At 40.0% G+C, this 20,249-nt stretch overlaps 1 protein-coding gene across 2 annotated transcripts in view; it reads right to left on the bottom strand.

Moving 5' to 3' along the window:
* LOC120537557 (cartilage oligomeric matrix protein) overlaps positions 1–11,564 on the bottom strand; it is a 62,596-nt gene extending 51,032 nt beyond the window's left edge. Inside the window, exons 1-2 of one of the 2 annotated variants that reach the window (XM_039766585.1) lie at positions 11,391–11,564; positions 702–772 (exon numbers count right to left, since the gene is read on the bottom strand). In XM_039766585.1, coding sequence (XP_039622519.1) covers positions 702–772; positions 11,391–11,496 — 177 coding nt within the window. In that variant the 5' untranslated portion in view covers positions 11,497–11,564. Of the gene's footprint in view, positions 1–701; positions 773–4,869; positions 4,939–11,390 lie in introns of those variants that run through there. The other variant, XM_039766586.1, reaches the window with a different exon arrangement.
* Between the last annotated feature and the right edge of the window lie 8,685 nt (positions 11,565–20,249).

Below are 20,249 nucleotides of genomic sequence, written 5' to 3'. Positions count from 1 at the left end.
ATTTACATGTAGTGTGCTAACGGCTACTACAGGGTTATTTTGTCTATGAATAAAGACCTGGGCACACTTTATATGTAGTGAGGGAGTGTGCCCGATGGGATATATTTACAGTTTGTCTAGTGAGATGCTATTTACTTGCAGTGATAAGGTTTATATGACTGGAGGAGTTATCTGCATGTATTGAAGCAATGAGCGTCACTAGTGTGTTTATATATGAGGTGATGGCAAAATGACAACATGGCACAGGTTTCTTCCTCACCCTAATTTACCGTAGTACAGAATCCAAACATTATGGTGCCATGTAATGGTGGGACCACGTAGAAAAACTGTTGTGCTTACTACATACTGAGACCAAAATGCATGCAAATACCCATAAATGAAAGTCTGCAATGTGCACGTTAATCACATCTGAATTGCTTGATTTGTTATTTTAAACTGGAGAGCTGAGGGATAAATTAAGGAAAAATGTGTCTTTGTGCCAAACGTTATGGAGAGCCCTGTATATCTCCAACACTCTGTTAGTTCATCTATTTTTCATATGAGGTATGGTGCATTATCAGCAATACAGTATCTACACTCCCCTTTCATAGGTTTCTCCCCACATCCTACAAGCTGCATTTGATTTTGGTAAAGACAGGTCTCCACACACACCTTAACTCTTCAGAAATCTCCCTGCCTCTGACGAGTTCCGCCATAATTACCTGTTGCTTCAGGAGCTCCTTGATCTCAGCCAGGGCTCGGTTGGTTTCCTTGATTTCTCTCACTACCTCTGCTGTTGAAGAAAGAGAAGTCAGTGATTCAGACCGCAGCTCACAAGGTGGTCCAAATTTTATAGACACGTTGTCAAGAAGAGGAAGATTGTTAAAGAGGCCTTTACTAAATGCAAACATTTATATAATGGACATTGTAAGCAATAGGAGCTATATGACAGAGTTAGCTCTAAATTCCACCAATTAAATCTCATCTCTATTTGCTGCCCATGAAAGATACCACTTTCTCAACCACTTTCCTGGCACTAACAGAGCTGTATTTGTAATACAAGGTGCTGTATGTTGCATTGAGAAGGCAAATTATAAACAAAAATCTGAATTCAGATATGATAGAGCACTGCAAATAGTGCACATGGGTAGACTTAAGGCAACACTTTCTTAATAAAGTGAAATCCCGCATTTCATGAAGGCTGCCAGTATATGGTGCTGTTGTATTCAAATTTAAAAGATGTCTTATGAAATGTCACTTAATTGTATATCAGTTTAATGGACTGGGGTGTTTATTCTTTCTGTCCAAGAAATGGCAAGAGGTGCTTCTTTACAAGTAAATCACCCAAAGTCAGCGTTAAATACTTACATATGCAATTCATTCTGTGATATGGTAAAAAATGGTCTAATCTTATTACAAATCATGCAATCAAATATCTGTGCAGGATTTATGGCTGACTGCATATACATTTGAGATTACAGAAAGTACACATTTTCATCAGAAATCAACAGCTACCATTTTTGCTGTACTAAATAAACAAGTGTGACTGAGGTGTGCTGCTGAAACTAAATCAACTTTTTATTCCCCATTTCTCAGTTTACACCTTTTGTGAAAATGAAACAGACAGAAAGGTAGCACAATAGTTAGCAGGCTTCTTTACAGCTTTCGGTACCTCAGTTTGAATTACTGCCCATGTAGGCTTTCCATGAGAATTTCTTGGACTTTTTGTCCTGACATGCAGTGTGAATGGTGGACTTTAGATATACAGGTGCGTCCCTTTCTAGGTGACGTCCATTCAATTCAATTTGGCACACGTGGACTCCAATCAAGTTCTAAACACATCTCAAGGAGAATTTAAGCAAACAGAATGCACCTCAGAACAATGTGGAGTGCCATTCAAATGGACTAAATGAGAGATTTCAGTTTTTAATTTGTAATACATTTGTGTCTGTGCAGCTTGTAGTTTGCCTTCCACCTCACAAAAATAAGCAGGTCAGGTTAAGTGGTGATTCTAAACTGGGCCCTGTGATAAACTTGGTGCCATGTCCAGGGTATATTCTCACTTTGTGTTAAACATATTAACACAAGTCTGAATTCAATAAGAGAGTCAGAAACTAGATGGATATATTTTTTGAATATCTCACATTTTTAAATAGTTGTGAACCAATAATATATTAACTTAATTTTTTTTAATCATTTAGTCTTATAATAGTAAGTTGAATTGTATATATAATATAACCACTTTATATCTGCTTTCAAAGAATGCTAAGTCTGAATTCTCCAGAAAGGAAAAAAAAATGCAATTAACCCAACATTATGCTTGCATTATACCAAAGAGACTCGAATATTTACAAAAATACAATAATCACTTGCATTAATCAGCAAAATTCAGCAAAGTGTTTTCCACAGTAAATATTCTGTGTTCACCAGCGACCTCAACTTTGTTCACTGAATATTTTCCAGGAAACTGGCCGTGCAGCTGGCTTAGATTAACCTGTTTTTTCTCCATTGACCCATGGTGCTTTGCAAGGCTAGCATGACATCACAGAGTTGCAGCCAGGCACAGAACTTCCACACATGTGTACTGTAAGTGTGTGCCCCCTCACATTTAAGATGCTATCCAATCCGCTTTGGACATGCATGATGTCCCTACTCCCTAACTGACTATAATGGTAATATTCTGAAAATACTTATAAATACAAAAATACAACAAATTCATTGAACATTGTGTTTGCACTGCTGGATTAAGTTTGTTATAGCCTTGCTATGTAGCACAGATCAGGTACTGATAATCACCGAGTATGCAATGGCAATCCTCACATCACAGGCTGCATGGGTTTACTGGTGCACACTGGTACATGCACATTTTGTGCAGGTACTCTGAAGCTCAAACAGGACAGTACCAGTATGGAATAGCACAAACTGATCATTGAGTCCCAGCAGCTACAGCATCATCTAACTCACCAGTGATGCACTGGGTCCATTTAAGGGAAGGGGTGCGGGCCGAATGCATGCATAATTAGCTGTTGTCAAAACAAGCCTTAAAGGAACCTGATAATCCAAGGAACATGTGTCCCTCTGAAATAGTAACACATCTTTTAGCATTATTATTATTATTATTATTATTATTATTATTATTTGCAAGCCGTTTCTATCTTTTCGGTGCACAAACTGGTCGGAAACAAAAAAAGACATGCCAGCTGCATCTGATCTATCTGTATAGATGCAATGCATGTTTTTCTTCTATTAAAAGATAGAAATGCCTTTTAAATAGTAATAGACCTTTCATCATCATGATTGTTATTTTACAGGGTTTACTGGGTGCATATGCATTCAGCCCGCACCCTCTTCCTTCATATGGACACAGTGAGCGGGCTGAAGCTCCAGCTGCAGGGGCTCCAAGATTGGGTTGCGCTACCTTCTTTGTGGAATGGCCAATAAGTGCTGCAAATATTAAAACTCTGTGAGTGCAATGATATATAAAATATAATGTAAAGTTTGAGGCCATTTGTTGGTATTTGTTTGTGGTTATCTTTCTGTCTGCATTCTTTAATCATTTGAAGCACAATGGTGCAGTGTTTAGCAATGAGGTCTCATGTCACAAGTCACAATTTCTGGCCACAATATATTGGTCCAGCATACTTGACAGCTGCTTCTCTATTCCCCATTACAAGACTAATGCACTGTTATAGTCTACTCAAAACTTTACCATTGACTTCAGGGTATTCATTTGGCAAAATTCCCAAACATTTCCATGATTTCGCCACACTTATGGTTCACTCATTATTAGTGATCATCCAAACTACACTCAAACACTCTTGAAAATAAATTAAAATATATACCCATGTGAGTGCAGATTAACATGGAACTCTGACTCTGACTGACCCTAACCAAACCTAAATATCCATGAAAACACAAACAAGTGTCACACATTCGCGCATGACAGGCAGCTAAAGGACCCAAAAGAAGGTAATTCTATGCCAGACCAGGGGGTGGCAGAGTGCACTGATCCTTTCTCTTTTCTCCCTGCAGACTGGCCACGGGAAGTTCCGCCCGGGCTCAATGAAGTCACTTCTGGTCCCGAGCCCGATGATGTAACTTCCAGTTCCTCTCCAGATGAAGTCATTTCCCCTGACTGACTTTAAAACCGTCATATTCCACCTGTTATCTCAGTTCTGTTTTGGACTCTTATCTGTAAAAACCTATTATTCAATTTTGCTGTTTTTTTCAGCCAAATCTCAGGTATACGAGGTGGTTACCCCGACCCTTTTTTTCGTGTCAAGGCATGTCATTTCACATAGGATATTTGCATCCAAATCATCCCACTCACACCCAAATGCTCAAAAATAAATGAGCAATTAACACAGAGTTGGAAGCTAATGGCTTCAGTTTGTCCCTAATATTCCTGACACCATGTGCATGGCAAATGAACAGTTGTGTTCAAATGATCCAGACAGAGAACAAAATACAATTACTAAATGATCACAACCAAACCTCATTAATCCCAAAAATTTCTGAGTGGTTAATGAAGAAGTGTATGTGAAAGATTTAATCTATACAATACAATTTATTTTTATATAGTCCAAAATCACATAAGAAGTGCCACAATGAGCTTTAACAGGCCCCCAACCTTGACTCTCTAAGAAGACAAGGAAAAACTCCCCAAAAAACCCTTGTAGGGGAAAAAATAGAAGAAATTGTGGGAAAGGCAGTTCAAAGAGAGACCCCTTTCCAGATAGTTCAGGTGTGCTGTGGGTGTCAAAAAAGGGGGTTAATATAATACAATACACAGAACAGAACACAAGTAACTCTCAATACAATATAGTGCTATAGAAATATTACATATACAGAGCAGAATTCAACAGTAGATGATAATCTAGTCCTGAATACCTGCCAAAACTCCCCTGGGGACAAATAAAAGCTCCATTTGCCCCTATGTGCCGGCAAAGTAGTGGGTCCAGATGGAGTATTACCACGACTGGTGAAGGCCTGTGCGTTGGAGCTGGGGAGTCCTCTACAGCGCATCTTCAACCTGAGCCTGGAACAGGGGAGAGTCCCAAGGCTTTGGAAAACATCTTGCATCAGCCCAGACCCAAAGGTATCACGTCCTAGTGAGCTGAATGACTTCCGGCCTGTTGCTCTGATGTCACATGTGATGAAGACCATGGAGCAGCTGCTGCTTCACCACCTGAGGCCACAGGTCCACCACACCCTCAACACTCTGCAGTTCGCATACCAGGAGAAGGTGGGAGCGGAGGATGCCATCATCTGTATGCTACACGGATCCCTCTCCCACCTGGACAGAGGCAGTGGTACTGTAATAATTATGTTTCTGGACTTCTCTAGCGCCTTCAACACAATCCAACCTCTGCTCCTTATGGACAAGCTGACAGAGATGGGAGTAGACTCACACCTGGTGGCATGGATCATGGACTATCTTACATACAGACCTCAGTATGTGCGTCTTGGGAACTGCAGGTCTAACATTGTAGTTAGCAACACAAGAGCGCCGCAGGGAACTATACTTTCTCAAGTCCTGTTCAGCCTATATACATCTGACTTCCAATAAAACTCGGAGTCCTGTCACGTGCAAAAGTGGGCTGCATCAGTTGTGGGCAGGAGGAGGAGTATAGGAACCTAATCAAGGACTTTGTTAAATGGTGTGACTCAAACCACTTACACCTGAACACCAGCAAAACCAAGGAGCCGGTGGTGGATTTTAGGAGGCCCAGGCCCCTCATGGACCCAGTGATTATCAGAGGTGACTGTGTGCAGAGGGTGCAGACCTATAAATACCTGGGAGTGCAGTTGGATGATAAATTGGACTGGACTGCCAATACTGATGATATGTGCAAGAAAGGACAGAGCCAACTGTACTTCCTTAGAAGACTGGCGTCCTTCAACATCTGGAATAAGATGCTGCAGATGTTCTATCAGACGGTTGTGGCGAGTGCCCTCTTCTATGCGGTAGTGTGCTGAGGAGGCAGCATAAAGAAGAAGGATTCCTCAAGCATGGAAAAACTGGTGAGGAAGGCAGGTTCTGTTGTAGGCATGGAGCTGGACATTTGACATCTGTGGCAGAGTGACAGGCGCTGAGCAGGCTCCTGTCAATCATGGAGAATCCACTGCATCCACTGAACAGGATCATCTCCAGACAGAGGAGCAGCTTCAGCATCAGACTGCTGTCACCGTCCTGCTCCACTGACAGACTGAGGAGATCGTTCCTCCCCCACACTATGTGACTCTTCAATTCCAACCGAGGAGTGTGGGGTAAATGTTAACATTATACAAAGTTATTGTCTGTTATACCTTCATTTTTATTACTCTTTAATTTAATATTGTTTTTTATCAGTATGCTGCTGCTGGAGTATGTGAATTTCCCCTTGGGATTAATAAAGTATCTATCTATCTATCTAAATATGTGATTGGTCAATACAGAATCCTGTCTGAATGAGACTAGCCCAATGCAATGAACATTACAATAATTCTCACCATATCTGAGAAATCCAGTGTATAAAAGAGTTTACATTGACATGGGTTTGACTCTTTCAAGCCAGACTGAACTGTTTTTACAATTGTATTGTTAATGCAGGACAGGTTAATGCAGAATCATCTGTGAATGTCCCTGACAGAATGCACAGGCCATGGAGTTACCGCAGAAGTGTTTCTAAATGATTTCAAACGTTTCCGATTATTCCTGCATTTTTCTGGATGGTCACTGTAGCATCACACACAAATGCTTTTTACCAGAGTGTGAGTGTACAGCAGTGTTTAATATAAATCATTCCAAATGGGCCCAAGAGCTTCCAAAGAACAGGAGTTGTTAATGATAATTAAGATCACATGGTCCTAATTGGACTTGAATATTCCTAAAGTAGTCAAGTCAGAATGCTCCTGTTTAAGTGAAACTGTATGCACATGGAGCCCAGCAGAGACAGAAGAAAACACCCCAAAGGATACAAGGACAGTGGAAAGTAAAGGAAAATTAATTTTTGAGGGCAACTGGCCAACCTACTTAAACCTATTGAAAGTCTTTTAAACGTGTTACTGATGATGACGATGAATAAATACTATTTTTGTATTATGTTTTAACTCAATATCTGCACAGATGTGTAGTTTTGTCATCAGTGAGGATATACAGGTTAGCCTGGTTGAGAAGCTGATCAGACAGGTAACAGAATATTTTGTTTCCTTCCTTGCCTTCTGCACCATAAAGCATAATAAAACATGTTGCCTGTCAAGTAAGATTTACAAAAATTCACATTTTTTTCTCCTTTGAGGACTTTACTCTCCTACCAGACTGAGTCTGTAAAGGATACAGACATACATGTACTTAAATTGGTAACAGAGCACCTTTTTGTTTGCATTCCAACGTGTAAAAGGAAGCCATTTGGACACAAAACTGGATAGTAAAACACCTTCCTGTTATCTGAACAAAAGCTCCATCACAGTTCCCAAAGTCATACTCCAGCAGCACCAGAATGGCACAAGGACTTCAAAAAAAAAAGCCAACACAGTCCCAAAATCAATGAAAATGCCCACTTAGAGGTTAGAGGAAACTGCCAAGGCTAAAGTAGTCACGAAAGAGCAAACAAAGAAATAAAAATATTGAATTTTCCAAAAATGCTCTATAACAATCAAAGCTCCAAAGGAGCAAAAACTGGTCACAAAGAGTCACCTGAAATAGACAATCCAGCAGCAAATAAGTCCCAAAAACACAAATTCAAAGAAAGGTTGAGAAACAGAGCAAGAGGTCAAAATCCAATAAAAACACACAAAATAATCAAAACTGCATAAACTCACCAAAAGTAAATATTAGAAGAGTACAATTACTTGATGGGAAGTAATGAATGAAGGTCTTTTTTTAATATGACACCCTTAATCTTATGTTGTTGTATATTCCAACTCTTTGTGTTCTGTCCTGCTTTTGTGTGGATAGCTGGCAGTCACAGCCTGTTCATCATTCAGTAACAAATGCTGTGAAATCCCTTTTTTTTTTAAGTGGCCATGTTGCCCCACAGCAAGTTTCAACAGTGTGACGGAGGCCTCTGTACAGCATTCTTTTTGCAATGTGAAGTGGCTTATATACTATCTTTGAATTTCCAAATATTGTGATGTGCCTATTTGTGATGTCAAAACAATGGGATTTAATGGTTATTTGGAATTGTGGTTATCTTGCCACTTTTAATGCCCTGTATCCTCCTCCTCACCACCACCACCACCAAAGAGTAAGTATGGCTTAACTTCACCGTGGAACCTTGTGGAACGGAGGATTTCACTTTATTATTTCAGCATTTATTTTCTTAAGTAAGTGGGCAACACCACAAAGATACACTCAAAAATTAGTAGGACGCTTAATAAACATTACTTGAACTTAAACTTTCTTTGCATCCAACATTTTAGAAATAGGGCAGCATGGTGGCGCAGTGGTTAGCGCTGCTGCCTCGCAGTTAGGAGACCCGGGTTCACTTCCCGGGTCCTCCCTGCGTGGAGTTTGCATGTTCTCCCCGTGTCTGCGTGGGTTTCCTCCCACAGTCCAAAGACATGCAGGTTAGGTGGATTGGTGATTCTAAATTGGCCCTAGTGTGTGTTTGTGTGTGTCCTGCGGTGGGTTGGCACCCTGCCCGGGTTTGGCCCCTGCCCTGGGATTGGCTCCAGCAGACCCTGTGTTCGGATTCAGCAGGTTGAAAAATGGATGGATGGATGGATTTTAGAAATATATCCAATTGTTAGATCCAGTCCTCCTCTGTGTAGAGGCAGCCCAGACCAGAGTGTGTTCATTGTAAAAACCATTTAGATAGTTATGATCTTTATCTCTCTCTATTAATAGCTTACTTCTATCATGCAATTTGTGAAAAAAATTGTGTGAAAAAAAAAACAAAAACAAAATGTGACAGTCTCGTGCTCACAAGATCTTTTTGCGTGCGTACATGATAGTTTTCTGGGATACATGTAACCCGTATATTTGCGGTAGACCTGTTCTGCTTCTGCAACATTAATTGTTTCATTATGTGGCCTACTGGAAAACTGACATGGAATTTATAGACCTGTGTTTTATGCTGGGTGTTTCCCATAAAAACATCATTTGTGTGCTTACAACCCAATGACACTGAAGACATCCATGCAAAAAAAAAATGTCGTCCATGCAAGAAATAATTTTTTATTTTTGCCCATGTTCTTTTAGGGGCTTTGTATTATTAGGATCACCATCTTATACCAAATAATATGTTTTAATATTAACAATATTATACAATATTTCAAATTTATACTTTTTTAAAGAATATTAATTCAACATCCTGTTTAATTCAAGCCAGGCTTGCAGCGCATCTCCATTTTGTATCAGATGCAAAGCAGGAACAAGCTGTGGACGGGGCACAAAATCCTCATAAGCCCCACCCACCCAGTTTAAAGTCACCAATAAACGTAACACTCATGTCATCATGGAAAACTGGAATACCTGAAGAAAAATCCACCATGACACAGAATATGTGCAAATTGATAGCCAAAAATGAAGCCCAAGATTCTGAAGCTGTGTTGGAGCTGCATCTATCCACTGTACAGTCATGCTGCACCTTGAAAGGCATTAATTACTTACTGCAAATTTTGAGGCCATAGAAATTTTCCTTTTTGCTATCCTTGTTACACATGCAATGCTGTCCGATCAGGGTATTCTGTGTTCTTACCTACACTCAAACTTCTTCTCTGTTTTGCTCTCAATGATAGCTTTTCACTGCATCTTAGTTTCACTTCGAAACTATCCTTCTGATCCAAAGGTACCTACATGGCTCTGCTCTTTATTACCTCCAATATCTGAATGCTCCTCCTCAGGTCCCTCTGCTGATGCGACCTGTCTACTGACTGTCCTCCCTCTGCTCACACTAAAAGTGCAATTTTTCTTAGTTCCTGAGTTTCCCAACATCATATGAACAGCTCATATTTGGAGGTGATGATAGATAGATAGATAGATAGATAGATAGATAGATAGATAGATAGATAGATAGATAGATAGATAGATAGATAGATAGATAGATAGATTGATCGATCGATCTGTGGGCAATATAAAGCACAAGGCAAGAGGCCACCTTGGATTGGATGCCAATTCCCACTGGACTCACTTACATCCACACCCATTTAGAGTCACCAGTTAACCAAATGCAGATATTTTGGTAGTCAGGATGGAAAACTCGATATGATCAGCGTGGCTCCTGGATCAGAACCAGGAGGCTAGATCTTTAAAACAGAAGAGGTTAACTATTGCAATAACCAGGAGCACAGGATAAGACCAGCTTCTTACCAGTGCTTGAACCCTCACCATTGGCAGTCTAAAGGAGTCTACTCCACAAGCCTCGCCAATCCAAAAATTCATCCTGTTGTTCAAGAAAAAAGCACAGCAATTGCAATACTCTCATGTATGAGCTGTTTACAGCATATCACAAACATGGCAGGCAAAATTTGAAAACGTATCAGGTTCATGCCAAACATTTGCTAATGGGAAAGCCAGAAGTGTGCTGCCTCACTAAATTTTGCTACCAGAAAAAAAGACAAGAAGGAAAATAAAAAACACAGAAGAGACGGCTTCTGCTGCTACCTTTTAACCAGCTCTCTGGCCTGTGTGTGCACATCAATTAAAATGTGGTTTTCCTGTTGTGGAATCTAACCATCCTGTTCTCTACTTCTATTGCTATGCATGCATTAAGACTCCCCAGTGCGGTCTCAATCCAGTCATCACCTTCATGTTAGAAGGACATGAAAGTAATTTTAAATTTTAAGAGCCGGGGGACATTATCACTATGTTCTATAATTTTTTTTGTCACACACAAATTATACAGTACAATATGTAACGAAATGCTTAGTTGCTCAACACGAAGGATAATATAATAATAATACACACAGATTTATAAAAAACAATAAAAATTATCTTTAAATGAGTTCAATAGTATGCATTACAATAGAATTATTAAATATGTGATAAATAACAACTAAATAAACAACTTAATGTAAGAGGGTCAACGATACAGCATCATGTATTCCCATCAAGAAGAAGCATTCATTTACTGACATAAACTTAAAAAACTGATTATGTGCTATTGACTCCAACCAACCTTTGGTGTTACATATATTTAAATCATTTTTGTGGTTGTCTCCAACAACATTTCATAACATTTATAAAGAGTATTTTACCCACCACTCTAGGGTTTGTTCGTTGCTTATGTCTGCTATAATCTTTAACAAGCATTTGGTTGGTACTTTAAGAAACATGATGTGAAAGACACATGTCCTCAAATCACTTCTCCACATCTAGTCCTAAGGTAAATTCACTAAACCAAGATTTAGCTTTGCATTTTCTGATCAACCTCCAGACACACACAAAGACTCTGTTGGCTTTTCTGCTGCCCTTTTCAACTACATACCTTGACTCGGTGAAAGCTGTCCACAAATCAAACTAGAGCTGTGAAGAAGCACGATAATTAGAAAGGGAAGAGTCCGAGTTTTCTTCATGCTGTGGAAAATCCCCATTTGAGCAAATGGACAACAACGATCAACTTTTAAAAGTAATTCTCCAATTCAACTAGCAACTCAGAAACTCTGGCCTCCTCACTGTCTGGACATTCACTCAGAGTCTCCGGACACCTTTTTATTCCTCAGCCCTTCACCACTCCCAGCATAATATATCATCCTGCCACAGTCTCCGACACAACACCCCCCTCGTTTATGCCTCTTTCCCCACAGCAGCACATCTTTTGAAGACTCATTTTTAAGCCAGGTTGCATACAAGACAGGGACCTATGATGATAGAAAATGCAATATGTGTGAATATACACATTTAAGGAAAAGTACAGTCGGATGGAAGGAGGTCCTTTATCAACAAAGAGCTAAAATGAAATAAAACTAATTCAGCACTAAACAGAGGATACCCATTGGATTCCAATTAAGTGCTTTGATTGTCTGTTGATGACTAACAATATGTGAGGATGGGGATAGTATAGAAGCAGATCTCAAAACTCAAGAGGAACAAGAGGAAACCTTTACCCATGAACTATCAAAGAGCTCAGGGTAACTGAACTCAGGATGAGGAGTGAGAATGCTAAATTCATCCTCAAGTTGGAGAGAAGATAACAACGAAGGTGGAGAGCTGAAGAGATGGCAGTGAGGAAGACAACCATATGCTCCTTTTCTCAGGCATTTCTTCATCCCTTCATTTTCTGCTAATGACTTACACAGATGCCTGGGAAAAGAAAAACAGCAGCAGCAGCTCTTTGGACTTAAGACTGCCCCCCCCCCACTCAATACCAGTTGGCTGCACCCCTCCTCACGTGGAACCTGCATTGAGATGGCCTCACGAGAGCCATTGGGGGGCTTCCAAAGGAAACTGTGTGCATTCCTCCATTGCTCCTCACTCACTAATTGCTTTAGCAAAGGAGGCTGGAACTTTGCAAAGATAAGCAAATTCTAGCAGATTTTTTTTTTCTGAGCTTAGCTGCTGAAAGTCAACATTACTCATAAAAAAGTACCTTTTATCATTAAAGGGTTCTGTGCCCAACAGTTCCACCATTTTTTCCAACCCATTCAGAATTTCCACCACCTACAGATTACAGTTAGAATTTGTTGATCCTTTCACACCACCTGTTCAGGTTCTTCTGGAACCTCTCTAAAACATCTCAAATGCAGTGAGATAAAAATTAAAACCTCTAACATGTATACTGAAACGTTCATGTGTGAGTTCTTCCAGCTACAGGACAGGACTTGTTCAACTCAGATTAATGTAAGACAAGTTACAGGTCATGGAAATAAAGTCTACCTCATTTTAGGGTGTAACTGGAAATCAAGCATGGCTCACTTTAAGTCGAGCCTGGAAATGAAGCCCGGCTTGCTTCAGAATATAACTGGAAATGAAGCTGGGAATTAAGTCCAACTCATTTAAAGGTAACAACGTAAATGAAAGCCAACTCACTTTAAAAGGCAATTTGAGGTAATGTCCAATTTTTTTTAAGATGAAAAAGGAAATGAAGTCCAACTTGTTTCATGATCAATCTGGATATAATAGTCAAAACACTTTATCTTGCTTTAGGAGGAAACTGGAAAGGCCTCCTGTTTTTGTCAGGTGAGATGGTTTTGAGACATGGAAATCAGAATCTACTCCATTGCCTCCACAACCCTAACCCTCCCACAGGTTTAAACGACAAAGATAAAAGTGAAACCGACCTTTCTCTTGAACCTCACCGACATTCTACCATTATGTGTTAGAACACATGCACGCTGCAGAATTGTTTCTCAAGATGAGTAATACTGATCATACAAACTTGCAGGTCAGTAGGGCACAGCTGAGTTTCACATTAATGACCCCCATGGCCAATACCTTTGACCTCTCAATAAACCCCCTGTTATTTTATGATCTATTCAGAAAAAGAATGAAAGTTTCAAAGTCTGCAGAAGGCTTTTCAATGTTACTTGAATATCACCAGTTGTGGCTTGGTGGATACGAAAGTTACTATATTAGATTGATAACCTCCAAAAAACACCCATTTATCATACTATGGCGGAATGTTCTGGTAGCTAAAGGTGGAGAGACTGGTCATCACTAGTTTGTCATTATTCTGTTTTCTTACACTATCTTTAATGAGCCCAAGATCAGTCATATAATATACTGTAGCCATTCTTCTGGATTAATTTACACAGTTTTACTTACTTAGTAGACCCCAACATAAAACAATACACCAGTCAGTGTGGACTGGTAGAACAGCAGCTTGCTCCCTAAATTAAACAATCCAAGTTTCCATAGAAAGAAAAGCTCTTTTCTTTTTTTTTTGGTCTAACTGGCATTTATAAGTGTAATCCAGGGGTACACAAGTTTAGTCCTGGGGGAACTCTGTGTCTGCAGATATTTGTTTTAATCAGTATCACAATCACAGAGCCATTTTACCTTTAATTGATCGCACTGTTTAATAAACTGATTCCAGTAATTTGATTTTATATTAATAAGAAGTATCCTAAACATGCACACATTTGGTTAAGTGATTTCTGTCTAAATACAAGTGTGTCCTCCAATGGACTTATATCTCATTCTTGGGTTTGTGCCTGATGCTGCCAGGATATGCCTCAGTCTTCTACAATCATGTACTAGACATTGTGACTTCTTTCAGACTTTTATCACACAAGTGGTTTTTTAAACAGTTCCATGAAGCTAGCTGAATTTCTTTTGTTCCAACTAATCTGGAAGGAAATTCCTGGTTTGAATTATCTTGCCATTTATTTGAAAATCAATGTTTCTCTTTTGACCCTTCAGCATCACAAATTTTCAATACCCCTTAGGAAGATAGACAGGCAGAGTCCAATGTTCTGGATTTCCTTATCTTGCACCCGGTTTCTATTTGCAGTATATTGAGTTTGCACATTCTACCTGTCCGTGTGGGTTCTCTGTGGGTATTTCCACACAAGATGTGCGTGTTAGGTTGATTGGGGATTCCAAAATGGTTCTCTGTGAATGAGACCTGCAATGGACTGACACCTTGTACTGGGTCTGTTTCTGCCTTGTGTCCTATAATGCCAGAATCACTTCTTGCCTTGTCATCCTGAACTGGGTTGGAGTTTATGTGCATACATGTGTATTTTTTCTTTCTACCATTGTGTTCCTTTTGTGAGAGACAACCGGGGACTTTGCCCCATCTGGATGCCTGGAGAAAGGAAGGCCTGGGAGATGGGCAGTATCTTCCCCGGGATGCAAGAGGGCAGCCCCCCTGGATTGTATTGGGGCCACAGAGCTTGGAAGCTCAACCCTGTGGGGGACTATGGCCACCACCAGGGGGCACCTGGATGGTTCCAGAGCCATGGACTGCAGCACTTCCGCCACACCAGGAAGTGGAACTGGAACAGGAACCAGGCACACCCGGAGTACTTCCGGTTGCCCATGCAGCACTTCCGCCACACTAGGAAGTGCTGCATGAAGGTCATCAGGGAACATCTGGAGTGCATCCAGGTGCATTATAAAAGGGGCCACCTCACTCCATTCGGGAGCCAGAGTCAGGAGGTAGAAGACAGAGCTTGTGGGAAAGGAGCGGAGGCGGCTGAAGAGAAGGAGAAAGTCAAGTCAAAGGAGCTGAGCTATTGTGGCTGTTTGGTGCACTGTGTGTGCTGTAGAAAAGAAACAAAATAAGAGTGTGCTTTTGAACATTGTGTGTCTCAATGTCTGTCTGTAGTTGGCCTGATTTTATACACTTTCTTTCCTATAATCCAGTGAAGGTGGGCTGGTTAGGCTTGTATCGTTAGTCAACCTTTTAGCTATACCTTTAAATCACAATTTGGCAGGTGTTTATAAAGCTGGCTGTATCTGTCTTGCATTATTTCTTTCATGTATGGTTTGTTCTGAAGAATGTTCACTAAACAATCATGAAAAAGGAAATACAGGACATATGTACATTACTTTCTAACAACAGTGAATTTCCACCAGTCAAAGTATTTTTTCTAACATTTCTTTCAAAATATTTAACTAAGGAGACCACTTTATGATGAATATGTAGTGGAGCAAATACAGTATCTTTGAATGACTGGCTCCACCTGCCTCCATCTTATTTGCAGATGGGCCTGTTTATTTAAAATGGGCTTTTCCTTAAAAGAGAGAAACACTGATAGTTTTAGAACTATATCAAAAAGTGATCTATTAATTTTTAAAGAATGTCCTTTCACATCAATATTTAACTCTGGATGGTGGCAAATTCCCTCCATCTAAATGAAAATGAAACGGAAGTCATTATCTTTGGCCCAACTTTTTCTGTCAATGAAATTGGCACTCATTTAAGCTTGTTGAGGGCAAAAATTTGTAATGATGTCAGGAACCTGGCTATCATCTTTGATTTGTCTCTAAACTTTGACAAATTGTAGTAAAATCCAGCTTTTACCAACTGAGGCAAGTTTCAAAGTTAAAATCCTTCCTTTCCACAGAAGGATTTGAAAACAGTGATTCATGCTTTTGTTACATCTCAGCTAGATTACTGCAATTCCTTATATGTGGGATTGTCCAAATCTGCCCAGTTGCGCCTTCAGTTGGTACAGAATGCCAGTGAGATTTTGGATTGACTTAAAGTTTTTATTGTTTGTTTACAAGGCCTTGCATGGTGTCACCCCTAAATATATTTGTGACTCCTTCATCCCTTCTTGAGTACAAGAGTTTTGAGATCATTTCCTAGATCACAGCAAACGTTTAAGGGTAACAGGGCTTTTTCAGTTATTGCTCCGAGACTTTGGAACAATCTGCCACACCATATCAGATCTTCTCCTTCAATTAAAACCCCACTTTTTCTCCTCCATCTTCAATAGTGGGTGATGTCATAAAGAGGGGAAGGATAGATATTAAGTAGTTTTAATGAATGATTTTATAAAATTGGATGTTTTCTAGTAGGCTTACATGTTCCTTTGTACAGCACTTTGGTACAATTTCTGTTGCTTTTAAATGTGCTTTATAAATAAATTTGATTAACTGATTGATTGACTTAAAGGATAGCCAGATCCTAACCTGGCAGGAACAAACCCTGGAGGGTGTGCTAGTCCTTGCCAGTGCACACTCGGTTTCACTCATACACAACAAACTGAAGTTATCAATAAAGATAAGGAACACATCTTTGAAATGTGGGAGAAAAGCACACACACATACACACAGTCAGTAAGTTCTTCAGAAATCAAGCCCTGATCTCTTTAGCAATAAAGCAGGTCCACTTCTGCCACCACCATTGTATGCATCAAAGTAAAATACAAAGAATATAAAAAAGAAATTAAAGCAATCATAGCAAAATGTTATTTTTTTAACGAGTTAAAACTGACACTACTGTGAAAGCTGAAATGAGGGATTGCCCACTTAAAGAACATAAGAACTATGACAAACGAGAGGTGACCATTCAGTCCATCAAGCCTATTTGTTTAGCTAACAACTAAGCTGTCCCAATATCTCAATGACTGTAGGTCCACGGCTCCTTCAGTAAAAATCATTAAGTTTGCAGATGACACTACCATTATTGGACTGATTACTACTGGTAATGAAACAGCTTTTAAAAAGGAGGGGTCTCATCTTGTGTCTTGGTGTGCTACCAATAACCTGGTCCTCAGTACCACCAATACAGCAGAAGTGGTCACTCACTTTCGCAAATAGCAGTATAACCACATTCTCCATTATTGTCTGGTTTAGTTCATATATGGCATACTCCAAAAATGGATTGCAGTGTGTTGTGAGGTCTGCTGAGAAAATAATTGGCTGTGTGTGCCCTTCCATCTGTTGCAGACCTGTATACATCTCGTGTCACTAACCATGTCAAAAGGATCGGCACAAACTCATTTCACTTAAATCACTGCTAGTTCCAAACACTCCATTCTGGTAAATGGTTCAGGTCAATTACCTAATTACAACTAAAACTAACGGATACCTAAATACTGTACTTTCTTTCCTAGAGCCATAGATCTCTCAAACCAATAATTTAGCCTGTCTTCTATGCATATTCATGTATTCTGTCATATTGTGTGAAGGTGCATACAAAATACACAGTCACACTTTCACATCATCATTTTCACATCTTGTTTATAATTGCACTATTCTGCAAGTTTGTATAAAGCTTTTTTCTTTTTTTAACATATGCTATTTATGTTATTTGCATGTGACTTTGTGTTATGTTATAAGCAGCTCCAAATCTACCAAGTCAATTTTCTGTACATTAAGTACTGTACTGCCAAATAAAACTGATACTGATTCTGATATGTTTATTGCTTGTTTCTCTGCTAGCAGTGTCTGAGATGTGTAGAGCTAACAAAACATGTAATGTGAAAAATTAATATACAACATGATTGTGAAAAAGTAACTTTGACTTGAAAATTACTGAACTTATTTTTTAAAAACTAAACTAAAACGTAAAAGCCACAATTCTACACTGTACAGTAGTCTTTTTATTCCCAGATGCTGTCAAAGTCCATTGGCCATAAATTTCTTTTTAAACAGTTGCTCCATTGTTACTTAACAATGTTTTGCTCAATCAAAAATATATTTCAGAAAGAAGCAGATCATTTACTGTTAGTTAGCAACACTGTCTATTCATTTTAAAAAAGAAACAAGATGATCATTTTCACTAAGAAAATGAATGCACACACTGTCGCCTAATTTCTAAATTGATGGGGGAAACTGAATATGAAAACACAGGAAATAATTGATAATCTTAAGTAAGTACTGGGATGACACTCTGGAAATGAGTTGAAATTCTTCTGTTTAATCAGTAATGTTAAATTGACCCTGTTTGAGTAAGTACAAACTTCAGCCTGGAAGTACTTCGGGGCTTCCGTCCTCGTGACTACCTTGTACTTCCGGGCTGCAATGAAAGAATATGTCCCCGGGTCCTTTGACAGCTCCTCCAGGCGGCACCCTCTACCCCCAGCATGTCTGTGTGTCCGAACTCCATGTCCCATAGAGCCCTGTGGGAATCCGGGGTACCACTGCACTCCAGGGAAGCTGCCATCTAGCGTTTTGGGGGAAGCAGTATTGGCAAGTAGCTGCCTTCCCCCATCCTTCTATTCCAGGGGCGTCCCGGCCGGGTTGAGCTGCCGGCCATCCATCACAATATATATATATATATATATATATATACACACAAACACATAAATCTCTCTATTAAAAAAAAAAAACTTGCGAGACGAGAATTGTTTCCAGGGACGAGACATGATCTTTTGAAGAGAGATCTTTTAGAGAGACAGAGACACTTTCACTTCCCGCAAGATGGACAAGTCACGTCATACTTACAACCTTCAGACGCAAGGTTAGAGCTAATGGAAGTAGGAAAATTTGAAAGTCTCCAAAAATGAGAGTAAAGATTGCATTAGCGCAAACAATCTGAAAATATTACTCTGGGAAATAACGGAACAGAGACAGTATATTGAATATTCAGGTTCTGTACAGGCTTTTAAACGTTCGACGCTCTGCACGAAATGCAGATCATGCGGCACACAGCAGCAGTAAGCCAACAGCTTCTCAAGCAAAGAGGAAGTGAAAAAAACACCTGTTACTTGTTTCCCAATGTATCACTGTTTAAGAGGGGTTTTGGAGGAACGGCCCCGTATCCTTGGGGTGAGCTCAGCCCCCTCTTCACAACAGCGCCTACCACTGGTAGGACAGGTGAGTGAACTGCAGATCTCACATGAGGGCAGTATGCCAGAAGCTGGTCGAAGCAAAGAGGAGTTTCCCACTGTATCACCGTTTAAAAAAAAAATGTGCTTGTTTCCCATTGTTTCACCATTTAAGAGGGGTTTTCTGAGGGGTGGCCACTGACAGGGGGCAAAGCCCTTAGTATTATATATATATATGTATATATATATATATATATATGTGTGTGTATATATATATATATATATTGTCAGGGATGCCAGGGGCAACGACCCAGCCGGGATGCCTTAAGGGATGCCATCTACGCCCGCCATGGATCATGTGGGGGCTGCCATCCTGGTTGGTTTGGGGGCCACGGGTAGAGGGCTTGGAAGCCCAACCCTGTATGGACCCGTGGTCACCGCCAGGGGGTGCCCCAATGCCTTGGGGACCCTGGACCTCAGCACTTCCGCCAAACCAGGAAGTACTGGGGGGAAGAAGAGAAGGGACACCCGGAGAGCTTCCAGGAGAACAGCCGGCATTTCCGCCACACTGGGGCGTGTCCAGGGAGGAATGCCGGGAAACACCTGGCGCTCATCTGGGATGAGATAAAAGGGGCCGTCTCTCTTCATTCAAGGCTGGAGTCGGGTGGAAGAGCAGAGAGAGAGAGAGAGAGAGAGAGAGAGAGAGAGAGAGAGAGAGAGAGAGAGAGAGAGAGAGAGAGAGAGAGAGAGAGAGAGAGAGAGAGACCAGGACTGTGTTTGTGTGCACTTGATTATTGTAAATAGTACTTTGTAAATAAACATGTGGTGGTGGATTACAACATGTCTGCCTGTCTGTGTCCGGGCCGTGTCCACAATATATATATATATATATATATATATATATATAAATGCAAGGTTGACTGAAACACTCAATTAGTCATTAACAAAAACACTATTCCCCATTTAGTCAGGCAGGATGGTACATCTACATCAATAGGTATCCACTAAGAGAGGATATTTCAATATATCAATATTTAGGGGTAAACAATAGAAAAACTAAATATCCCAAAATCTTAAAAACTATTTGACAGATTTAACGGAACTTTGGTAACGTTATGGAAAAAAGAAAGCTAGTTGAAAAGTTTACATTAAAAAAGAAATTATTGTTGATATTAATATTA

Source organism: Polypterus senegalus, chromosome 10, assembly GCF_016835505.1.
Source record: "Polypterus senegalus isolate Bchr_013 chromosome 10, ASM1683550v1, whole genome shotgun sequence".
Classification (NCBI taxonomy): Eukaryota; Metazoa; Chordata; class Cladistia; order Polypteriformes; family Polypteridae; genus Polypterus; species Polypterus senegalus.
This window is presented reverse-complemented; position numbering and strand designations above follow the sequence as displayed.